General features: G+C 45.8%; 1 protein-coding gene across 5 annotated transcripts in view; it reads right to left on the reverse strand.

Annotated features, from left to right (window-relative positions):
- Positions 1–20,737, reverse strand: part of LOC147891500 (Small GTP-binding protein) — a 224,393-nt gene that overhangs the window by 107,953 nt on the left and 95,703 nt on the right. For all 5 annotated transcript variants that reach the window (XR_015542420.1, XM_087388079.1, XM_087388078.1 and 2 more), the window contains 5 exons: positions 10,257–10,411; positions 9,905–9,962; positions 9,725–9,805; positions 9,496–9,582; positions 9,252–9,323 (listed from right to left, as the gene is read on the reverse strand). Coding sequence is in view for 4 of the 5 variants with exons in the window: in XM_087388079.1 (XP_087244205.1) it covers positions 9,252–9,323; positions 9,496–9,582; positions 9,725–9,805; positions 9,905–9,962; positions 10,257–10,411 (453 nt within the window). In the remaining variant the exon portion in view is untranslated. The remainder of the gene's footprint in view (positions 1–9,251; positions 9,324–9,495; positions 9,583–9,724; positions 9,806–9,904; positions 9,963–10,256; positions 10,412–20,737) is intronic.

The raw sequence follows: 20,737 nt of genomic DNA on the forward strand, positions 1-20,737 counted from the left end.
TATCAGTTTTCTATCAGTCTCATAGACCCATCGGTCTTCCGAAGACTTTAATAAACTCTCTCTCTCTCTCTCTCTCTCTCTCTCTCTCTCTCTCTCTCTTGCTGGGGCCTACGTCTATCCGACACAGAGTGGACTCAAGTGGAGAGATTACAGGTTCTCTTATTGTCATGGATGATCCGCAGCAAGCCATCTATTCCTCATCAAATCATTCAGGCTGCGTTCGGGCATTCTCAATTGCAGTCAAGTGTGGCATGTCAAACTATCACTTATCTATACTGTGCGTGATCATATGGCTCCTACACTACTACAGGGAGATGCAAGCTACCTTGGTTGGCATTAGCATCTTCTATGGCAATGACAGCTCAGGGTGATTAGAGATGCTGGTATGCACACACATGCATGGTTTGAGAGACTGGGTTTCCATATAGACAGGCTAGCACCCTTTCAATACAGCATTGATGCCCCGTTTCTCCCGTTTCGGGGCAATGAGTTCAACCTCATCATCCGGGAGGGTCTCTTATAGCTACACATGTTCAGGACTTGGTTGGCACAGATAGGGCTTCCTGTGAAGTTCCGTTTCTATCGAGACCACTGCCTGCACATTTCTGATTTGGTGGCAGGCGGTTCAGGACTTGGTTGGCACAGATTGGTGGCACAGGTGGTTCTGCTTGAGTGTGAGACACCATGGGACTGCCCCCCTACATTCGAGGCTGTATCCCCACATTAGCATACAAAGGATTTTGTGCTGGCTGTGAGGTCATGGCCTGAAATATAGATCCTCCTCCAAAGTGAGTTGGCTGAAGCACATAATGTGGTTGGGCTTGCTGCCCTTGCTGCACATTCTGAGCATTGCTACCATGCTCATTCCCATTTGGTCCTTGCCTCTATGGCACTGCAAGTGGCTGTACCACTCGTGTCTGTGGCTCTTGTAGTGGCTGTCGCACCTGCATTTGTGGATCTTGTATGGGCTGTGCCTCTGCCCTCGGCAATAGAGCTGGATTATGTAAAACTTGCAATACAGAAGCCATTTGAGTTTGCATTACGGCCATAGCATTTGGCTGTACACTTGGGTCCGCACCCAATGCAACTGTACTAGCAGTGTTATGTACTTGTGGAGCTGGCTGCCCCAATGCATCAACCTGAGTATTCTGCCCTTCAAGGGCTGCATCTTGCACTCTTATTCCAAGGTGTGCTCCCCTTATCTGCTGCTCTAGCTCAGGCTCTGAGTCTACATCATAACCAAGCCTTATATGCTCCATATTAAAGGCAATGGGTGGCTGTACCAAGAAAATCAGCAGATACTTTCTCTGCCCAAGCTGCCTAGGGACTCCTCTGGATGATTGGGTTCAACTCCCGGTAACGCAACCACTGTAACCCGCCTTTGACTGAAAAAGGGCAATATATCTGACACTATTATCTCACAACACCAAAATACAGCCACCATGTTCCATTGCCATTGCCCAAACACAATACTTAGAGCATACAAATTCACACCATAGCATCACTGAACCATACAAAACAAGGAAGGCTTGAATGCCCCTACTCAAAAGCATACACAGTGACACATGTTGGCCCCAACACTTGGCACCCCTTGCGGTATTTATTTATTCACTCGTTAGTTCAAATACAAGGGACTCCCTTTAGTAGCCATACATATCACAAGCAGAACAACCCAGCATCATGCCAAGCAAAGCATCTACACAAATCAAAGCCATTACTAAGCCCAAGGCTTGCCACTGCACCCCCCCGAAGAGAGTATCACAACCAGTGGCCCAGTCCTCTCCCAGGCCAACGGCAGGGCATCCAACCTTCTAGAAACTCAGCAAGAATGACAGTAGCACAAAGCAAAAGAAGAAGACAAGAATTCGGCCAACAAAAGGAGCCTGTTTCAGCTCGAAACAGCCTCAGAAGATGGTTGAACAGCAGATAGCAGACTCTGGTAGGAGGGAGCTGTCCTTGACTGACTTCCAGCGACAGCAAAGGTCATCAAAGAGAGCGTCCAGCAAGCTGTAGCAAATCCGCCATGAATTCGTCCACCAGAATGAAGATTCCAGTCCACTGAAACCTCAGAAATCAGTGCGCCGAGCGAGGCGTCCAAGAATACGGCTTCAGAGAACTTCTGTCGCAAAGAAAGTCCAGAAAACCTTTAGAAAAGGCCCAGAATGAAGGCGTCCAGGCCCAGGGAGCATGCCAGCAGCAGGAAACACCAAGGGGACAGGATCAAGAAGAGCTTCAAAGGCAACATTTACAAGTTCAAAGCAAGGCTGGTACTTATCTCAATGAAGAGTCCTATCTCGAGCACCCTGAAGGCTTTGTAGAAAGAAAAAAAGAAAGAAAAAAAGTTTATTAACATCTACAAAAGACAAAAGGCTCTATGAGACTGAAAAAAAATAGATCCAATAAAAAAAACAGAGGGCAAGAACAGCTTGCCTTGAGATTAAAGAAGACCTTGGAGCACACACCAAGGGCATGGTATGCTAGGTAACATCACACATTGTTCAGATGGGTTTAAAAGTTCAAAGCAAGGCTGGTAATTATCTCAACGAAGAGGCCTATCTTGAGCACCCTGAAGGCTTTGTAGAAAGAAAAAAAGAAAGAAAGAAAGTTTATTAACATCTACGAAAGACAAAAGGCTCTATGAGACTGAAAAAAACTAGATCCAATAAAAAAACCATGAGGGAAAGAACAGCTTGCCTTGAGATTAAAGAAGGCCTTGGAGCACACACCAATGGCATGGTATGCTATGTAGCATCAGCACTTTGTTCAGCCGGGTTTAAAAGTTTTGCAAACTCAAACCTCTATTACTTTAAAAAAATGGGGATTGGTCTTTCAGTATTATGTGTCCATAATATATGCATCATTGGCAACAATGATACACCTATGGCAGCAATTAAGACTGATTTACGTACATCATCTGATATGACAGAATTGGGACTCCAAGGCTTGACATAAACAAATGCAGTCCACAAAGTGAGTAAATTTATGAAGGAGCCAAGAAAGTTTCATAGGAGAGCAGCCAAGAAACTCAAGTATCTAATGGTACCGTGCACTTGCGCCTGGTTTATAGAGCAGGTGAAGAAACATCTTCAAGAACTTGACACGTGCAGCTTAGTGAACGAAATGATGATGTCTACCGCTGGTTTTGTTCTCACTTGGATTAGCTGATGTGGCATGGAGTAGAGTGCTCAAAACAAACAGACAGTTTCATTATATTCGACTGGAGTACAAACCAGGTAGCATGGCACGTATGGTTGAGGGTTTTACTAAGAGAGATTCGAATGCCACAAAGGGAAAGTTTAGCTTTGTTTTGTGACAACAGAAGGTGTACAAGTTTGGCTAAGAATCATGTGTTTCATTCAGCGACAAAGCACATTAAGTGCAGTTCTACATTACTACGCAAAGGTCGGATATTTTCAGAGCACTGTGGCAGGAAATTTGAATGGTGCGGAAACATCTTTGGGTTGTAGGAAATTAAATTGAGCATCAAAAGAGTGTAGAAAAATAATATTCAATTTTACAACATTTTGATTAAATTGTGGCCCAACCAGTGGCCGTTGTTACATTTAGACATCAATTAGCTCAGCTCGGGCAACTCATGGATGTAGTGGGCGAATTAAAAATGTGGGGGAGCCACATGGCACTGTCACATCATCTAGGGGTTGCAGAAACCCTACTTTTTGCACAACATAGTCTAGACTTCACTGTTCAAAATTGTGAGATCAGTGACAATTGATTGAGAGGCCACCTTGACCATTCCAAGGACATGAGACTGGAGATTCTTGTGATAGCCCAAGATTGGGGAGCCATTCGCAGAAGAGGCGCATGTTGACAACCAATATGGACGAAGTGTGCATACTGTGTAAAAACAGCACACGCACTGAAATAGACCCAAAGAGCCTGGTTCAACGGGTCAATGACTACATCGACAGAAATCTATACCGCTCATCAATTGTTGCATTCCAAGATATTCCCAGTTTTTATCTCCTAGTTATGGCCTTGTGCTGCCATACAAGTGCTCCCTATTAGCTGAGATACACAGCATCCGGGCCCGTCAGGCAGAGCTGACACATTACACCCAGGAGCAGGCCCGATACACCCAGGAGCAGGCCCGCATTATACACGAGCAGGGCACCCTTATCCAAGGACTCAGACACGACATCACACAGCTTCGAGAGGAGCTCGGGACCCTCAGAGCAGCGCCTGGAGGGACTAGATGGGTGGACGTGGCAAAACGGAAGCCCGCAAAGGCAACCATTTCAGCCACCATACAGGAACAGCAGCAGAGGGCTTCGAAGGCCCTTAACATCCGGATACGAGGGATCACGCGAGACAGCACCAGCACCACTATGACGCCCATGGAGGAGGCAACCTTTGTGACCACCACCATGGGGGTCCCCAACCCTGGCATAGAGGGAGCATGGCGTGTTGGCAGAGATCCCAACCGAGAGCAGCCCCTAGTCATTCGCTTCAGAGATTCACATGCTCGTCTAGCGACACTCCGACGCCGAGCCTCTCTACGAGAGCATCCCACCATGTCCATGGACGAGGACTTGACACCACTACAAATTGAGGAGCGACGAGTTCTTCTGCAGCAGCAGGATGTTGCCCGCAAGGAGGGGAAATGGGCCGTGGTCCGAGATGGTAGGTTGTTGACCGGCACCCGTCGGGCTCCCACCCGTACCCCCCAGGGGGACAGGGCCTATGAGACTCAGGTTTTCAAGACCCTAGACTGCACCATTTGGAACTGTAATGGCACCTTATGGTCAGACCCAGGAAACTTCTCGCAGTCTTGTACAGGACCAGACATAGTCTTTTACACGGAGACACACCAGAGCCCAGAGCGTCCACTACCGATAGTCAGTGGCCACACATGGGAGTGAGCCTTCAGGGATGAGACGAGGGATACAGGAGGAGTCCGAGGATTAGGCGGGGTCGCAGTATTGTACAGGTCTTCCCTCGCTGGAGCCATCTCCACTGAGAGGAAGGACGCACACTCCCGATTCATGTGGATCCGGACCTGACGCACAGACACCCGTGACCTTTTCATAGTAATATGCTACTTCCCGCCAGACACATCCCACTTCGCCAAAGTGGCATGAGAAGAGGGTGAGACATCTCCATATGCACCCTTACATCAGGATATCCCAGACCTTTCAGCCCGCAGGGAAGTTCTCCTTGTTGGGGACTTCAATGCCAGGACAAGTACGCGACAGGCACCACTCCTGGACTTCCGAGACGACTCTATCATGCTTCAAGACATGGACCTAGACGGAGCAGGTATGACTAGGACCTCATCGGACCGACACGGGCCTGTTACACCATATGGACACGCGCTCCTTGATTTGGGCAGGATGCATGATCTCATCATCTACAACGGGCTTGACCTATGGCCCTCCTCAGGTGGTTTTACTTGCTTCCCACACGGGGGGGGCACTAGTGTAGTAGATTACATCATGGGATTCCCTACCTTCACTTCATGTGTCACCGACTTCACCGTAGCACCACTCCCTCCAGAAGCTGATCACACATACCCATTCTTCACTATCGCCACCCCATGCTTAGCCACACCACACACCCCACATAGGAAGCACGACACCTACCACGACATACACTTTGATCACAGCCTCTCACTGGCCTACTCTGGACGCCTAAACAAACTCCTAACCTACATCGATCACATACCACTCATAGAGGACCATGCTGCCCTGATTAGTCGCACACTCCACGAGGCTGCCCTCCAAATCTTTCCCCACACCACACGGTCCACTAGACCACCACCTCTTGGTTCTGTACCCTGCAACAATTGGTACGATGCGGATTGCAAAGCTTATCGCCAAGAGCTCCGACTTGAAACCAGATGTCACCTCCCGAACACACCAGACACGGTACGCAAGTACCAACGTCTCATACGTCGGAAGAAGCAGGCTTTTCTTTGTCAAAATGAGGAGGAGCTGTTGCACATCTTGTACAGCAACAACTCTAAGGATTTTTTGCGGAGATTCCTTGAGCGCAGGTCCCCATCACCCCTCACCGACACGAGAGTCTGGCACATGTATGCACACCATCTATATGATGTCCCACACCAGCCCACTCCAGACCTCATACACACACCTCGTCCCACCACTTGCACGTTGTTCGCTAGAGGGGGAGTCAAGGACGTGACATTGAAACTGCACAATGGCCGAGCTAAGGATCATGAGGGGCTATGCACTGAGTTTATCGCATATGGGATCGACACGTTAGCCCCAATCCTAGCAAAGCTATTCAATGACGCTGTTTGCCTTAGCTTCCCCCGCACTTGGACACTCAACACCATCACCCCCATCCACAAGGTAGGGGATCCCATGGACCCAAGTAACTACAAGACTATCATGATTGGACATGTGATGTCCAAGATCTATGCTGCTGTATTGGATGCATCGGTCAGCCTGTTCGCAGAGATGAGAGGGCTCAGAGCAAAGGGTCAGGCCGGTTTCAGGCGAGACCATGGGACTATGGATCACATACTCACACTCAGGAGTGTCATTGAGGAGGCCAGATCACGGAAGGAGAGGGTATACTATTGCTTTGTGGATTTCTGAAAAAGCCTTTGACACAGTACCTCGAGCTCATCTTATCACACACCTATAGACACTGGGATTTGATCACGAGATCATCTGGGCAGTCATGGCACTATATGAGAGAGTCTCAGGCCGAGTTTGTACAGGTGCAGGTTGGACAGATGAGATCCTAAGTACCATAGGGGTCAAACAGGGTTGTCCCTTATCACCGACTCTGTTTGGCCTCTACATCGAGGAGCTTGAGACTTTCATGGGGACGTTCGGAAGGACCAGTTGCTCACTTACCGGGATCATCATCAGGATTCTTCTTTATGCAGATGACGTGGTACTCTTGTCGTCCACACCCGAGGGGCTCCAACGACACCTGGATGCACTGCAGGCTTTTTGTTTATCCCATGATTTGGAGGTCAACCTTGGCAAGACCAAGGTCATGATCTTTAACACCTCTCGAGCAAACATGCAACAGAAACAGTTTACTTTTACTTTGGGTGGGTCACCAGTTGAGATCCTATCCTCATACACTTACTTGGGGGTCATCTTCTCCGGCCCGATCTTCACGATGAGACCACGATGCAGGCCAGACTGAGCAGGGGATACGCCTCACTAGCTCGGCTAGAGAGACAATACTTCCACTCCCACTTTCAGGACCCTCGGACCGACACTCTTCTCTTCGACTCCTTGGTCCGACCAGCCGGTATGTATGGCAGCCCTTGTTGGGGGCCTGACATTTCAGAGATAGAGTGGACACGGGTGGACCAACTGCAGATCCTCATGCTCTCACGGATGATCCGGAGGAAACCTCCTTTTCACATCGATAGGATACCTCCTTTTCAGTACAGTTTAGATGCCCCTCCAATATTCCCACCCACCGTCACGATCGGGCCACATACCAACCAGGTCATTTGAGAGGATCTCCTGCAGCTACACACCTTTAGGACCTGGTTGGAGCCAAGGGAGCTTCCAGTGAAGCTGAGTTTCTACAGAGATTACTGTCTTCACATTTCCGAGGAGGGATTCATCACACCACCGGGGTACACTAAGCTTCATATGCCTCACTCACTACGGATCTCCATCGGACAGTTTCGGGTATCATCACACCGCCTCCGCATAAAGAGCGGCAGAGCAGAAGGGATTCCTAGGGAGCATCGCTTATGCATACTGAGCGACTGTCAGGAGGTTGAGTCAGAGGAGCATTTTATTTTCAGGTGCCCAGTGTACTACGAGATCCGAGGTCGCTACCACTGCCTCCTCAGAGACGGCTCCGGGCTCCTTTCAAGATTCCTCGCCTACCCAGATCAGAGATGCCTCGCAGCCTTCATTCACGAGGGAATCCGACATAGAGAGTACTTACTCAGGCGACAGGGCTTGGTCACATCATCAGACACCTCTCAGAGCAGGATCACAGAGTTCTTCCCATCGAGTGACATTGATCGTCCAGTCTCTAGCCGCTCACGTGACAGAGACCCCGACCCGACGATCGGAGCACGACACGCGAGACATCGAGGGGACACACAAATCACTTTGGGGGACCTCCCGTCATTGTTTAGACCCGGGATACATCCCACGGGAGTCACGGTGGCTTTGGTCTTGCGTCGAGCCTCGAATAGGAGACCGAGACGCACGGCACCCCTTGACGGGCACCAGCGTCCCATCACCGGCTATACACCAGCCAGCGGGGCATGACATACGGAGGATTCCGCTCCGCTCCAGTCCTTTTCTTTTCATTGTTACATCCAGATGTATTTGATTATGTATGATCAGACTTAGGATTCAGCACGGGTGATGATGCTCGTTTCAGTAGCTCCACCCTTACTGTGATTTGTATCAGGTCTTCTTTCAGTCTCATAGACCCATCGGTCTTCCGAAGACTCTAATAAAATTTCTTTCTTCCTTTCTTTCATACGTCCGTCAGCCATGCCTCTGGTCTGGTAAACATGAAGGAGAGATCCACGAGTCTGATCTATACCTCGACACGCAGATGGGTCTATCGTATCTCTCGCTCTAGGCCTCTCAGAGATCACTCTGATCTGAATGAACACCCTGATCTCATCTATGTGCCTTGAGGAACTGGTCTCCGTGTTGTACAGCTCATGAATGAAAGTTGTAAAACATCTCTGCTTAAGGTGCAACAAGAGGCTAGAGAGAAAGATAGAAAGAAAGCCTATTACTATCTTCAAAAGACAGAATTATCTATGAGATTGAAGAAAAAGCAGATACAATAAAAAGCTAAGGGTAGGACTGATGGAATTGGCTGCAAACAAGCAGAAAGCTGCTGGAGTTGCTGTCAGGGGGCAGGAGATGCTGTGAGCGGCGGAGCCGCTGTGAGATCCACATGTCTTCCTTTGTGATTACATTTTGTACTTGACAATCCACACCCATGGAGCTTTATAAGCATGATATTTTGACTGCGCTACATATCTAGTATTTTTATCATTTCAAGCGTGGCAAAAGCCAATACATTTTTTGCATGTGCCTGGAAAACGTGTTTGTGTTTATTGTTAATAAAATGGCAACTTTCTTCTTCCAGGATATGTCGAGCGATAAAAGAGGTGACAGCTTTCCTGTTTAGAAATAATGCATGTCTGTCTACATCACACTTTTCTTTGTGTTTAAACTCCAAAACCAATTCTTGACTTTGATACGTTCACAACACCAGCAAAGACTCAACATTCATCAAAGCATAGGGCTCACTTTGACAAAGGGCTCTTTTATAGCCTTACGCTTTCCAGGATCTGGCAATTCAGAGGGATTTGAACACTCAACCTGTCCTTGCAAAGAAAGGTAAAGCCAAACAATCATGAGAAATAAATTAACCAAATAATATTACAATGTGTGACAACAAGCCAAACTCATTATCCCTAAAAATGGCCTAAGACTTTCCCTATCCATTAAATGGTGTCACCTTATCAACCGAACAGAGGAGCTATTCTATTACCATTGTATCATCCAAGCACATCACATGATATACCACACTTGGAGCAGTTGTTATCAGGTTCAGGCCATATTCCCTTTCAAGCCTTTCCTGAAATGCAGCACATTCTAAGTCAACCATACCCTCAACAAGTTGATCATCACTGCCTCCATAAAATCTTTAAAACGTTGAATCTCGTTGGCCATCAGTAAAACACGTTGCATTGCAGGCCACATAAAAGAGAGGAAGGAACCTGGACAATTTCCATATGTAGAAGACCTAAAAAGCCACAGCGAAAACCAAATCCCATCGCACTTGAAGTTTCAGGTTCATACTGTAAACATGCATTGAGTGAGCATAATGCAAATCTACAAAGATTTCAGTAATAAAGCTTTCAAAACCATGCTACAAATCCATCCACATAGAAAAGCACCTTTAAAGCAGCATCATTCAGCTGCAGCTTTTCTAATGCTTCACGAAGCTCCGAAAATCTATGGTAACCACATCATGTCGGCACAAGACTGATGTTAAAACTTGCGAACTGCACAATTAAGCCACCTTAAAGAAATCATCAGCTTAATCCCAACTTGTTGTATCGAAACCTGGTATCTGGTACACTAGCAATACCATGTATGGTAGCCCAACGCTAAGATGATGTAACAAGCTAAATGCTTTGAGATATAAATCCATGTATTTCATGCCTTACAAATACTATACGATATGAATTGAAATAAACCAAATACACATGGCTTGAAATTTTATTATGTACAGCAGATGACTCTTACTTGTCCGCATCAACAGGAAAGAGACCGCAAAAGACCATAGGTGTTGCTTCTTGATACCCTGGAAGTGCTGTATCTGCTTTCCTTGCAAAGTTAGTGATTGTATCTCCAACTCGAGCATCTGCTACAGATCTAATTGATGCAGCCAAATAGCCCACCTAAGCATGAAGGAAAACATTTTGTCAGACCACTAAACCTTGCAGACAGAGGTTATAAACACTTGAAAGTCTCAGTCTATTAACACAACTCAAATTTCTGATGCGACAATATTCATTGCTATTGCTCATCGTCCAGCAACAGCACACATGCAACACTTAGGAAATCTGAGTCTGTCACACAATTCCAACACCCCATGCTTTATTAATGCCTGCTGCTCAGCATTCATCAACACCACCATCCAGAAGATTTGGGAATCTGCTTGACATATATGCACTCCTTTCCATCAGAACGATCATAGTGATACTTATCAACAATCAATGCCAGAATACATGAAGTATCCCATAAAGGTTCTTTCCATGATTATTATAAAAAGAACACACATAATCTGTAATACAGAAGCAATGTAGAATGTTTAAGACACATTATATGTGTCCAGAAGATGTTAGATTTATCATTTATGACATCTAATAGAATAAGTTTGGGCAGCAATCAATCACAAAATGGAGTTATAAAGTGTTCAATGTTAACATTCAGTGTGCCGCATCTTCACTTTTTACGGTTTTTTGTTTCTTTGTTGTTTTTAGGGGCTTTTTGACCTTGCTTTAGGGTATCAGGTCTAACTTGGGCTGTTCGTACTTGCACTCCGTGACTTCAGCTCCAGATCACTTGCCTCGTTTCAGCTTTACATTCATTTTGTATCAGATTTCTAAGCTGAAGTCACGGAGTGCAAGTACAAACAGCCAAAGTTAGACCTATACCCTAAAGCTCTAAAAACAACAAAGAAACAAAAAACAATAAAAAGTGAAGATGTGGCACACTGAATGTTAATATTGAACACTTTACTACTCCATTTTGTGATTAATTGCTGCCCAAACTTATTCTATCAGATGTCATAAATGATAAATCTAACAATCCAATATGTATGAAAGTATGATTGGATATCTCATGAACATGACACGACTCATTCAAATGCTCATCCAATGACATAGCAGCCTAAGATGAAGAGAACAGACTCTAAAAAGATCTCCTAGTTGCACATGCTTCCACTGCAAACTCAAATAGGATGAAAAACAAAGACCTTATAACACAAGAACTGTCCAATCCTACAAATATTAAAAATCATTTTTGGTCAATAGTTGGCCACGTGGCAAAATTATCTGCCACGTGGCAGCCTCATCCACAGTGCCACGTCGATATGGTCGGTTATTGCCACATCACCCCGGTTACCTCTGACCATCGTTACCTTTGATCACGGTTACCTAACCATGGTTATCTCTGACTAGTGCCATGTCATCAGGGGTAGTCAAGTGCCACGTCATCATCTGCCACATCAGCTGCCCACATGGCAGTGCCACCTCACCTGAAGGCTGACACGTGACAGTGTCAGCTCACAGTGCCAACTCAGCATCAGTGCTTCACAAGCAGGCTGTGCTGAAAGGAGCCAAGGAGCAATGAGAGAGAGAAGAGGCAAGAACAGAGATGAAAGCAATAAGAGAGTTTGGAAGAGGTAAAAGCACAACTGACTGTAGAATAAAGAAATAGCTTTGAAGTCATACTAAGTTTACATTCTCATCAAAACCTTGCCATCTGGGTTTGAAAAAATTCAAGAATATGACTTCGTGGCTCTCATCCAATGCTCATTGTCTTGACCATCCTCAAAACTGTTAGGTTCATCTATATCATACATTGAACTCATTCAAATTGTATCAGCATAGTTTGCTTCTACTACTCCTCTCGAACCAGCCCTTGTTATACTATATAGAAGGGCCAAAAGCCTCCTGTCTATGTCCCAAAATTGTATTTATCCTCAGAGAGATTTTATTTCAGCTCCCGTCAAAGATCTGTCAACTACAGAAAGTTTATTTTATTGTTTGTTTTTTTTCTACGTGATGGTGGGGACACCCATAGAGGACTAGGATTAGTCAAGAGCACGAGTATGCACGCATTGGCTAACAATTAATGGGTGAATGTTGTGTTATTTGTTTATTTCTCTACAGCGCATTGGAGAGTGGTGAATTCATCCATGTTTTAAGAGGACGAGCCACTAAAAGATGGGTGACTAGCTTTTAGGGGGGTCCTGTTGGGATATCTCAAGGTGTATGCCTCAGGCACACCTTATGTTTCTATGTGTGAGTGCTAGAGGCACAGTTAGGTGCCCACAAGCACAGTTAGGTGGTGGAGAGCCACATAGGATGATTGAGAGAATCTAGGAGCAGATTAAGGAGATGATTGTGGAGCTCTGAGGTCATCAGTGATGTCAGTGAGCATGTATGAGGTGCCTACTCAAGGACCTCACTCTTCTTCATTCTAAAAGCAAGTAATGCAAGTATTCTGAGTTTGTGTCCACTCTTTGCTTTCCTTTCAGCTTTCCAACATGGTATCAGAGCCCTTTGATCCCCCTTGAGCCCATTTCTGCCACATCATCTTCTTCTTCTTCATCTTCTTCTTCTCCATTTTCCTCTTTCTTCCAAAATCTTTGAGAGCTTGGTTCTCCACCTACAAACGACCATTGCCCAAACCCTCTGAGCTGGAAACTCCTCTAGTATGGGCGAACTTCCACCTGCAAGCAATTGAAAAAAAAACGTCTCTGTTGGCTGCCATTCTCCAAACAGCGAATTTCTTCTATTGCTCAATACTCCCTGCCTGCTCCGCCATTGCCTGAGCCCTTTTAGGAGTAGATGGGCGACCTCAAGACGAAGATTTTGAGCCATTTTTCAGGTCATTTGGTTCAGTAACGAGGGAGAAATCGTCAAAACTCAGGTTCAGCCTGTAGCAACTCTCCCGGGCAAAAGTGCGCACCATTTCGTCCAACCTCTGTGCTGGACCCTCTCTGGTATATGAGCTTTCTTTTGCTTCAGAAAGCCCTCTTTTCCTTGCTTTGAAGAGTGAGCTACAAGCCCTCCAAGTTCAGCCTTTTGGTTTTGACAGTTTTGGACAAGTTTTTGAAGATGATGCTACATAAAATGCTACTCTAGCATTTCTGGTTTTTTGAAACTTTCAATAACTTCAGTACAAGTGTGGCTTCAGTTTTGTTTTGAATTGCTAGACCTAGTTTTGATTGGAAAGTATTCATTTTAGCCACTTCTATGAAGCATGTAAGAAGAAGCATCATTGTTTGAAATTTGGTCACAAGACTTTGCTACATTAAATGCTTATATTTTGAAGCATTTCAGTTGTTATTCTAAGCCCTGTAAGAGAGAAGACACTGCCCAATACCTGGGTTAGACCCTCTCATGGCTTGCTTATGCAAAATATGTGAAAAGCCAAAACATAAAGCAATGTCTTGTTATGCTACAAAGGATGAAAATGTCAACCTGACTTCCTTGTTGAAGATTGCCAAAACAATGGTTGCCAAAAAGGAAGAAACTACAAAGCCAGAGATCTACCCTCTCATGGCACTTTTATTTGACTCCAAGTACAAGAAAAAGATGAAGGTCAAATACCTAAGATATGCTTCTCTACACAACTATGGAGATGACAAGATAATTATTATCTTGAAGGATATGATTTTCAGATCCACTTGTTCTATCATAGTACCATCTTATAAGGCACTAGACACTGCCCATGTGGTAAGACCTTGCCTTGACATGGATATTTTGCCTCCACAAGATGAGGCATCCCATGAAGATTATGCATTTTAAATCATCTCTATGTATGCTCCAGATCTCTCTTTTTATGTCAAGGTACTCAGCCTGGATAGTCCTCCAAAATGAATGAAAATAAACTATTGTGTTTTGTGTGTTTTGTAAACACCTCTGGTCACCTTATGATGTAGGCCATGTGTATGTTTTTGTTCCATGGTACCTCCTGCAGACATTGTGTGCATGTACATGCAGGGGAGATAACCATTGGAAGGTCTTTCTGTATCCCTTTCTGTTTACCTTACACCCAAGGGAACCCTTGCTAGCATGAGAACCTAGCCATAGATTTATCCTTGACCACCATGAGATGGCATGAGAAACTATGAGACTAGATGTATCCTTGACATAGCTTGAGGCATTTCCTTGAGGGGGGGTTTGTTGGGATATCTCAAGGTGTATGCCTCAAGCACACCTTATGTTTCTATGTGTGAGTGCTAGAGGCACAGTTAGGTGCCCACAAGCACAGTTAGGTGGTGAAGAGCCACATAGGATGATTGAGAGAATCTAGGAGCAGATTAAGGAGATGATTGTGGAGCTCTGAGGTCATCAGTGATGTCAGTGAGCATGTATGAGGTGCCTACTCAAGGACCTCACTCTTCTTCATTCTAAAAGCAAGTAATGCAAGTATCCTGAGTTTGTGTCCACTCTTTGCTTTCCTTTCAGCTTTCCAACAGGTCCTACATTCGAAAAGAAGCTATTCATGGTGGAGCACCAGTTTTCGGGAGAAAGCTATTGATTTTATCAAAGCCAATTATTTTAGCTAAAATGTACACTTATTAGAGCTCATATAGCCTGGCTAAGTGTTTCTTATGGTCCTCATTGGACCTTGATATCATCAAAGAAAATACTTGTGCAATGCGGAGGGGGCTAAAAATGCAATCCATCATCCGATTGAAGGTGGCTGGAGAATTTGTAAGACCAATGGACATTACGAACTATTCAAGCAATCCAAAGGTAGTTCGAAAAAGCTGTTTTATGTATGTCTTGAGGATAATATTAATAATTTATGATACCCACTTCTTAGATCCATCGACGCAGGTCAGTCCTTCGAGATCAGCCAACGATCTCTATGGATGAGGACCTCACCCCTCTACAGGATGAGGAGAGGCGCTCTTTGCTGCAGCAGCGGGATCAGGCTCGGAAGGAGGGCAAGTGGGCAGTGGTATGAGAGGGACGACTTCTTATAGGCCCCCGTAGGGCACCTGCCCCCTCCCCTACATAGGGAAGCGGGGTCTCTGAGACTCAGATATCCAAGACCCTGTCCTGCACTATAATGGTACCTTATGGTCAAAACCAGGGTACTTCTTGGAATCCTATACAGGCCACTGCATAGTCATTAGGAAAAAAGGGAGCTCATTTTGAGGCCCTGTAAGAAATTCACTATTTTCTCTTTTCTCTCTCTACAAAAGCAAGAAAATATGGATACTTGCGTGAGAAATGTCAGTGTGAAAAGGAATAAATATATTCTTTCACATGCTTTACATTCAATGTTCATAAAAGAGCAACAATTTTCTGTGTAGAATTTGGTGATTCTGACACTGCAGACGCGTCCGGAACGGCCCAAAACCCCAAGAACGGCACTGGAAACGCTGGAATCGGACATCCGGAGGCCCGGAAACGGCCAAAAAAGGCCGAAAAGTGAGATTTGCAGAAAAACGCGATTTGGTACCTTTCTGCCGAAAAGTGAGATTTGCAGAAAAGCGCGATTTGGTACCTTTCTGCTGTCAGAAAGGTACCAAATCGCGTTTTTCTGCAAATCTCACTTTTTGGCATTTTTTGGCCGTTTCCGGGCCTCCGGATGTCCGATTCCAGCGTTTCCAGTGCCGTTCTTGGGATTTTGAGCCGTTCCGGACGCGTCTGCGGTGTCAGAATCACCAAATTCTGCACAGAAAATAAATTTTTTAAAGATTCAAATTAGATCACCTCATTAATATGACATGCTTCTACGAACATATAGTACTATTTCTTTTTCTTATTTTCATCTTCTTTTGTTGAATTTTCAACGTTACGTTGACCCACTCCTGATTGGTTGAGAGCCTATTTTCTCTCTCTTCTAAAAGGCCCCAAAATGAGCTCCCTTTTTTTCTAATGCTTTTGTACAGAGACACATCAGAGTCCACAGCGCCCTCTTCCAATAGTCAGTAGGTATACATGGGAGTCTGCCTACAGAGATGAGAAGAGGGGTACAGGAGGAGTTTGAGGTTCAGGTGGAGTTGCAGTCCTTTTAGGATCCACACTTCGGGGGACCATTTCAGTAGAGCAGAGAGAGAAACATTCCAGATTTCTTTGGATCCGGATTCGACAAATGGACAGCCAGGATCTGTTTGTCGCAATTTGCTACTTTCCCCCTGAGACCTCCCACTTTGCCAGAGATATCCGAGGTGATGATGAGACATCCCCATTTGCTGTCCTTTATCAGTCCATCGTTGACTTCTCTAGCCACGGAGAAGTCCTTCTAGTAGGGGACTTCAATGCGAGGACAAGGGCCCGTCATGTACCACTTCTTGACTTCAGAGATGATTCCACTCTACTGCCAGATATTGACCTTGAGGAGGCAGGTATGCTACGAGTTTCAGCTGACGCTCGAGGTCCATTCTCATCTTATGGGCAGGCCCTATTAGACCTCGACAGGATACATGATCTCATTATCTATAATGGTCTGCATCAGGTGATTTCACATGCTTTCCACATGGGGGGGGCTCCAATGTTGTTGATTACATCATGGGATCCCCTGTCTTCACATCTCGCATTGCTGACTTCACTGTAGCACCTCTCCCCCCAAGGGCTGATCATACATACCTTTTCTTTAGCATCTCCACCTCCCTTCACATAGCACCTTCCACCCCACTCAGTGCTTACTCCACCTACCACGATATACGCTTTGATCGGGATCACTCACCTTCTTACTCTGGCCATCTATACATACTTCTCGCTTATATGAACTTCATACCCCTTTCAGAGGATCGTGCTGCCCTTGTCACCCACTCACTACACGAGGCTGCCTTCCCCCACACCACCCGCCCACCACCCCCTGGAACCGTATCCTGTAATGGTTGGTACAATGATGAGTATAAGGCTTTACGCCGTCAACTTAGATTCGAAACCAAAAACAGTCTTCCGAGCGCACCGAATACGCTACGTGAATACCGTAGACTGGTACGGAGGAAGAAACTAGACTTCGTTCGTCGGAACGAGGAGGAGCTACTGAACATTTTGTTTAGTAACAACTCTAAGGACTTCTGGCGGAGATTTCTAGGACGGTCCCCTCCGCCACTCACTGACACTAAGATCTGGTTTGATTATGCATGCACACTTTATGACATCCCAAATCAGCCAGTCCCTAACCTCTCTCACATGCCTCGTCCCACATCCTGCACCCTCTTCACTAGAGGAGGGGTAAAGGATGCCATAATGGAACTTCATAATGGCCGAGCGGAGGATCACGAGGGGCTATGCACTGAGTTCATTGCATATGGGATTAACCTCCTAGCCCCGATCTTAGCAAAGCTTTTTAATCAAGCTGTCTGTTTGGGATTTCCACACACTTGGACCATTAACACTATCTCACACATCCACAAGGCAGGGGATCCAATGAGCCTCGAGAACTACAGGACCATTATGAATGGACATGTCATGTCCAAGATTTATGCATTAGTACTTGACTCCGAGGTTAGCAGACTTGCAGAGTGTTGAGGACTTAGAGCAACAGGACATGCCGGATTCCGGCGTGATCATGGAACCATGGACCACATCCTCACACTCAAATGTATCATCGAGGAGGCGAGGTCACGGAAGCAGACGGTTTATTGTTGCTTTGTGGATTTCCGCAAGGCATTTGACACGGTTCCGAGAGGCCGCCTCATACGGCGCCTACAGGACTTAGGCTATGACCAAGATATCATTTGGGCTGTCATGGCACTTTAAGAGAGAGTTTCTGGTAAAGTTCGGGCAGGATCCAGGTGGACAGACGAGATCATGAGTGCCATCGAGGTCAAACAAGGGTATCTTTGTCGCCTACCTTGTTTGGTCTCTACATTGACGAGCTTGAGACAGTGATGCACACACAGGGGGGTGTAGGTTGCTCTCTTGCAGGCACGTTGATCCAGGTCTGCTCTATGCAGATGACGTGGCTCTCTTGTCTTCCTCAGCAGAGGGGCTTCAGAGACACCTAAACGCACTACAGTTCTTTTGTGAGTCTCATGACTTGAAGGTTAACCTAGGTAAAACGTGCTTTGCATGGTCGATCACGCATTATACACCATTTTTTCTCTAGTGATATGCACATCTGCAAAGAAACACGCTCTTAGGCGTGTTATCTGACCAAGTACTTATCGGATGGGTGTGCCTCTTTGAGAACATTTCAATACCACCTAGGTTGAGGAGTACGAAAAGTGTTGTGCCCATCGGATATCCTTTGCATGGTCGATCGAGCATTAAATACTACTTTTGCTCTAGTGTCATGCACATCCGTAAAAAAATACGCTGCTAGGTATGTTATCCGATCAAGCACATATGGGATGGGAGTGCCACTTTGCATGTAAGTCAATTCCACCTAGTTGAAGGTGTGTGCAAAGTATTGTGCCCATCGGATATGCTTTGCATTCGTCAAGTGCAGTTCACATTTGCGGGGTCATCTGTTGAGATAGTTTCATCATACACTTATCTTGGGGTTATCTTCTCCGGACCCAGCTTCACTATGAGACCCGCGATGCAGGCACGCTTGAGTAGAGGGTATGCTTCATTGGCCAGACTAGAGAGGCAGTGCTTCCACTCGCACTTTCAGGATCCACGCACCAAGGGGTTGCTTTTTGACTCCTTGGCTCTCCCAACGGGGATGTACGGCAGCCCTTGTTGGGGGCCAGACTTGTCGGATACAGAGTGGGCCCGTGTGGAGCGGCTACAGGTTCTTATGTTATCACGGATGATTCATGGTAAGTCATCCGTTGCTCACCAGATCATTCAGGCTAAGTTTGGGTCACCCCCTTTACAGCTAGATGCCGCATTTCACGTCATCACATATCTGTACCGAGTTAGGGAATATGGAGATTATACCTCGAGGCGTAGCAGGCTACCATGGATAGCTCTATTCTCTTCTATGGCACTTGCAGCAAGAGGAGACCAGAGGTGCTGGTATGCACGTACAGAGAGATGGTTTGAGTGATTGGAGCTCCACATGGATAGACTACCTCCCTTCCAGTACAGCATGGATGCTCTGTTTTCTCCCCTCTTATCACACGAGGTCAACCAAGTTATCCGTGAGGATCTACTACAGCTACACACATTTCGGACCTGGTTTGGACCGAGTGAACTCCCAATAAAGCTTAGCTTCTATTGAGATCACTTCTTACATATCACAGTGGAAAGTTTCATTGACCCACCAGGATACACGCAGATTCACCTACCCCACTTGCTGAGGATCTCTCTTGGGAAGTTCCGGGTCTCTTCACACAGACTTCGCATCGAGAGCGGCAGAGCAGAGCGACTACCTAGGGAGAGGCGCATATGCACACTGTGTGACATGCAGGAGGTTGAGACAGAGGAGCATTTCATCTTCAGGTGTCCTGTGTACTATGAGATCCAAGGGCTCTGTAGACCACACACATGCGAAATGGCCCATTCGTTTTTCTAAACTACCTGCACACGTGAATGAAAAGGTGAAGAAGTAGGTCTAATGAGCCCTTTAGAAAGAGAATCTTGTATGTGGGTCATAATCTCTTCTTTCTGAGCTGCACTCACCTTGTAAGGGGGTTTGTAACAAGGAGAGAGCCTAACTCACTCTCTCTCCTGCTCACTGCTATCTGAATTGATAGAATAATACACTCAAAACACAAGTGAAACTGTGGACTGAGTGTGAGAATCAGAGGGAGTAAATATAATGGGCCTCAAAAGAGGAATAATAACTGAAGCAATGTCTGGCCCAGACGGCTGAATACAACTGAAAGAATAAGTACTGTAGGGAAGGAAGAATCCTGAAGGGGGAGATCCCTCACTGTAGAGCTAGAACTGAGGGTGGCTGAAGGAAGTCCCTGATCTGTTGCTGTACCAGGATACCTATAGTATTTCATGAGTTCCATAATAACAAACTCTATATCAGTGATAAAAAGAATGAATTCTTTCTCGACAACATCCATTATATAGGCATGTCACTTCTAAAGGTGTGGCAGAAAACACTCGGACTTTTGATGCCTGTTCTCGTGCCTCAATCACCATGGGAAAGCGTAGCCATGGATTTTATCTTCCTAGGCCAAAACAAGGGAATGATGATATATGAACTATCGTTGACAGATTCAGCAGACAGGCACATTTCATACCTGTTAGAAAAACTATATAAGCAAACCACATGGAAAAAGTGTTCTTGGCACAAATCTTCAAGCATCATGGAGCACCCAAATCCATAGTGAGTGACAAAGACCCCAGGATGACCAGCCTATTTGTAGAGCATTGCTTGATACTACCTACAAGAGCATTGGTCTAGGGTTGTCTGATGTCTAGCTCGAGGATGATCATCGCAAGAATCTACAGTTGGGTGGTGGTGCATTACCAACCCCATCTATGTCCTTGTGTTTGTGTTATAACCTTTAATGGTCTTGCAAGTAGCTTCAGGCTAGAGATCAGCATTGTATTTCTTGGTTGGCTGAGGCTAACCTAGTAGGGGGTGTTTCTAAAAAAGGACGACATGTCAAC

The sequence above is a fragment of the Dipteris shenzhenensis genome, chromosome 17 (assembly GCF_047967505.1).
Source record: "Dipteris shenzhenensis isolate YYH24624 ecotype China chromosome 17, Dip_SZ_1.0, whole genome shotgun sequence".
Classification (NCBI taxonomy): Eukaryota; Viridiplantae; Streptophyta; class Polypodiopsida; order Gleicheniales; family Dipteridaceae; genus Dipteris; species Dipteris shenzhenensis.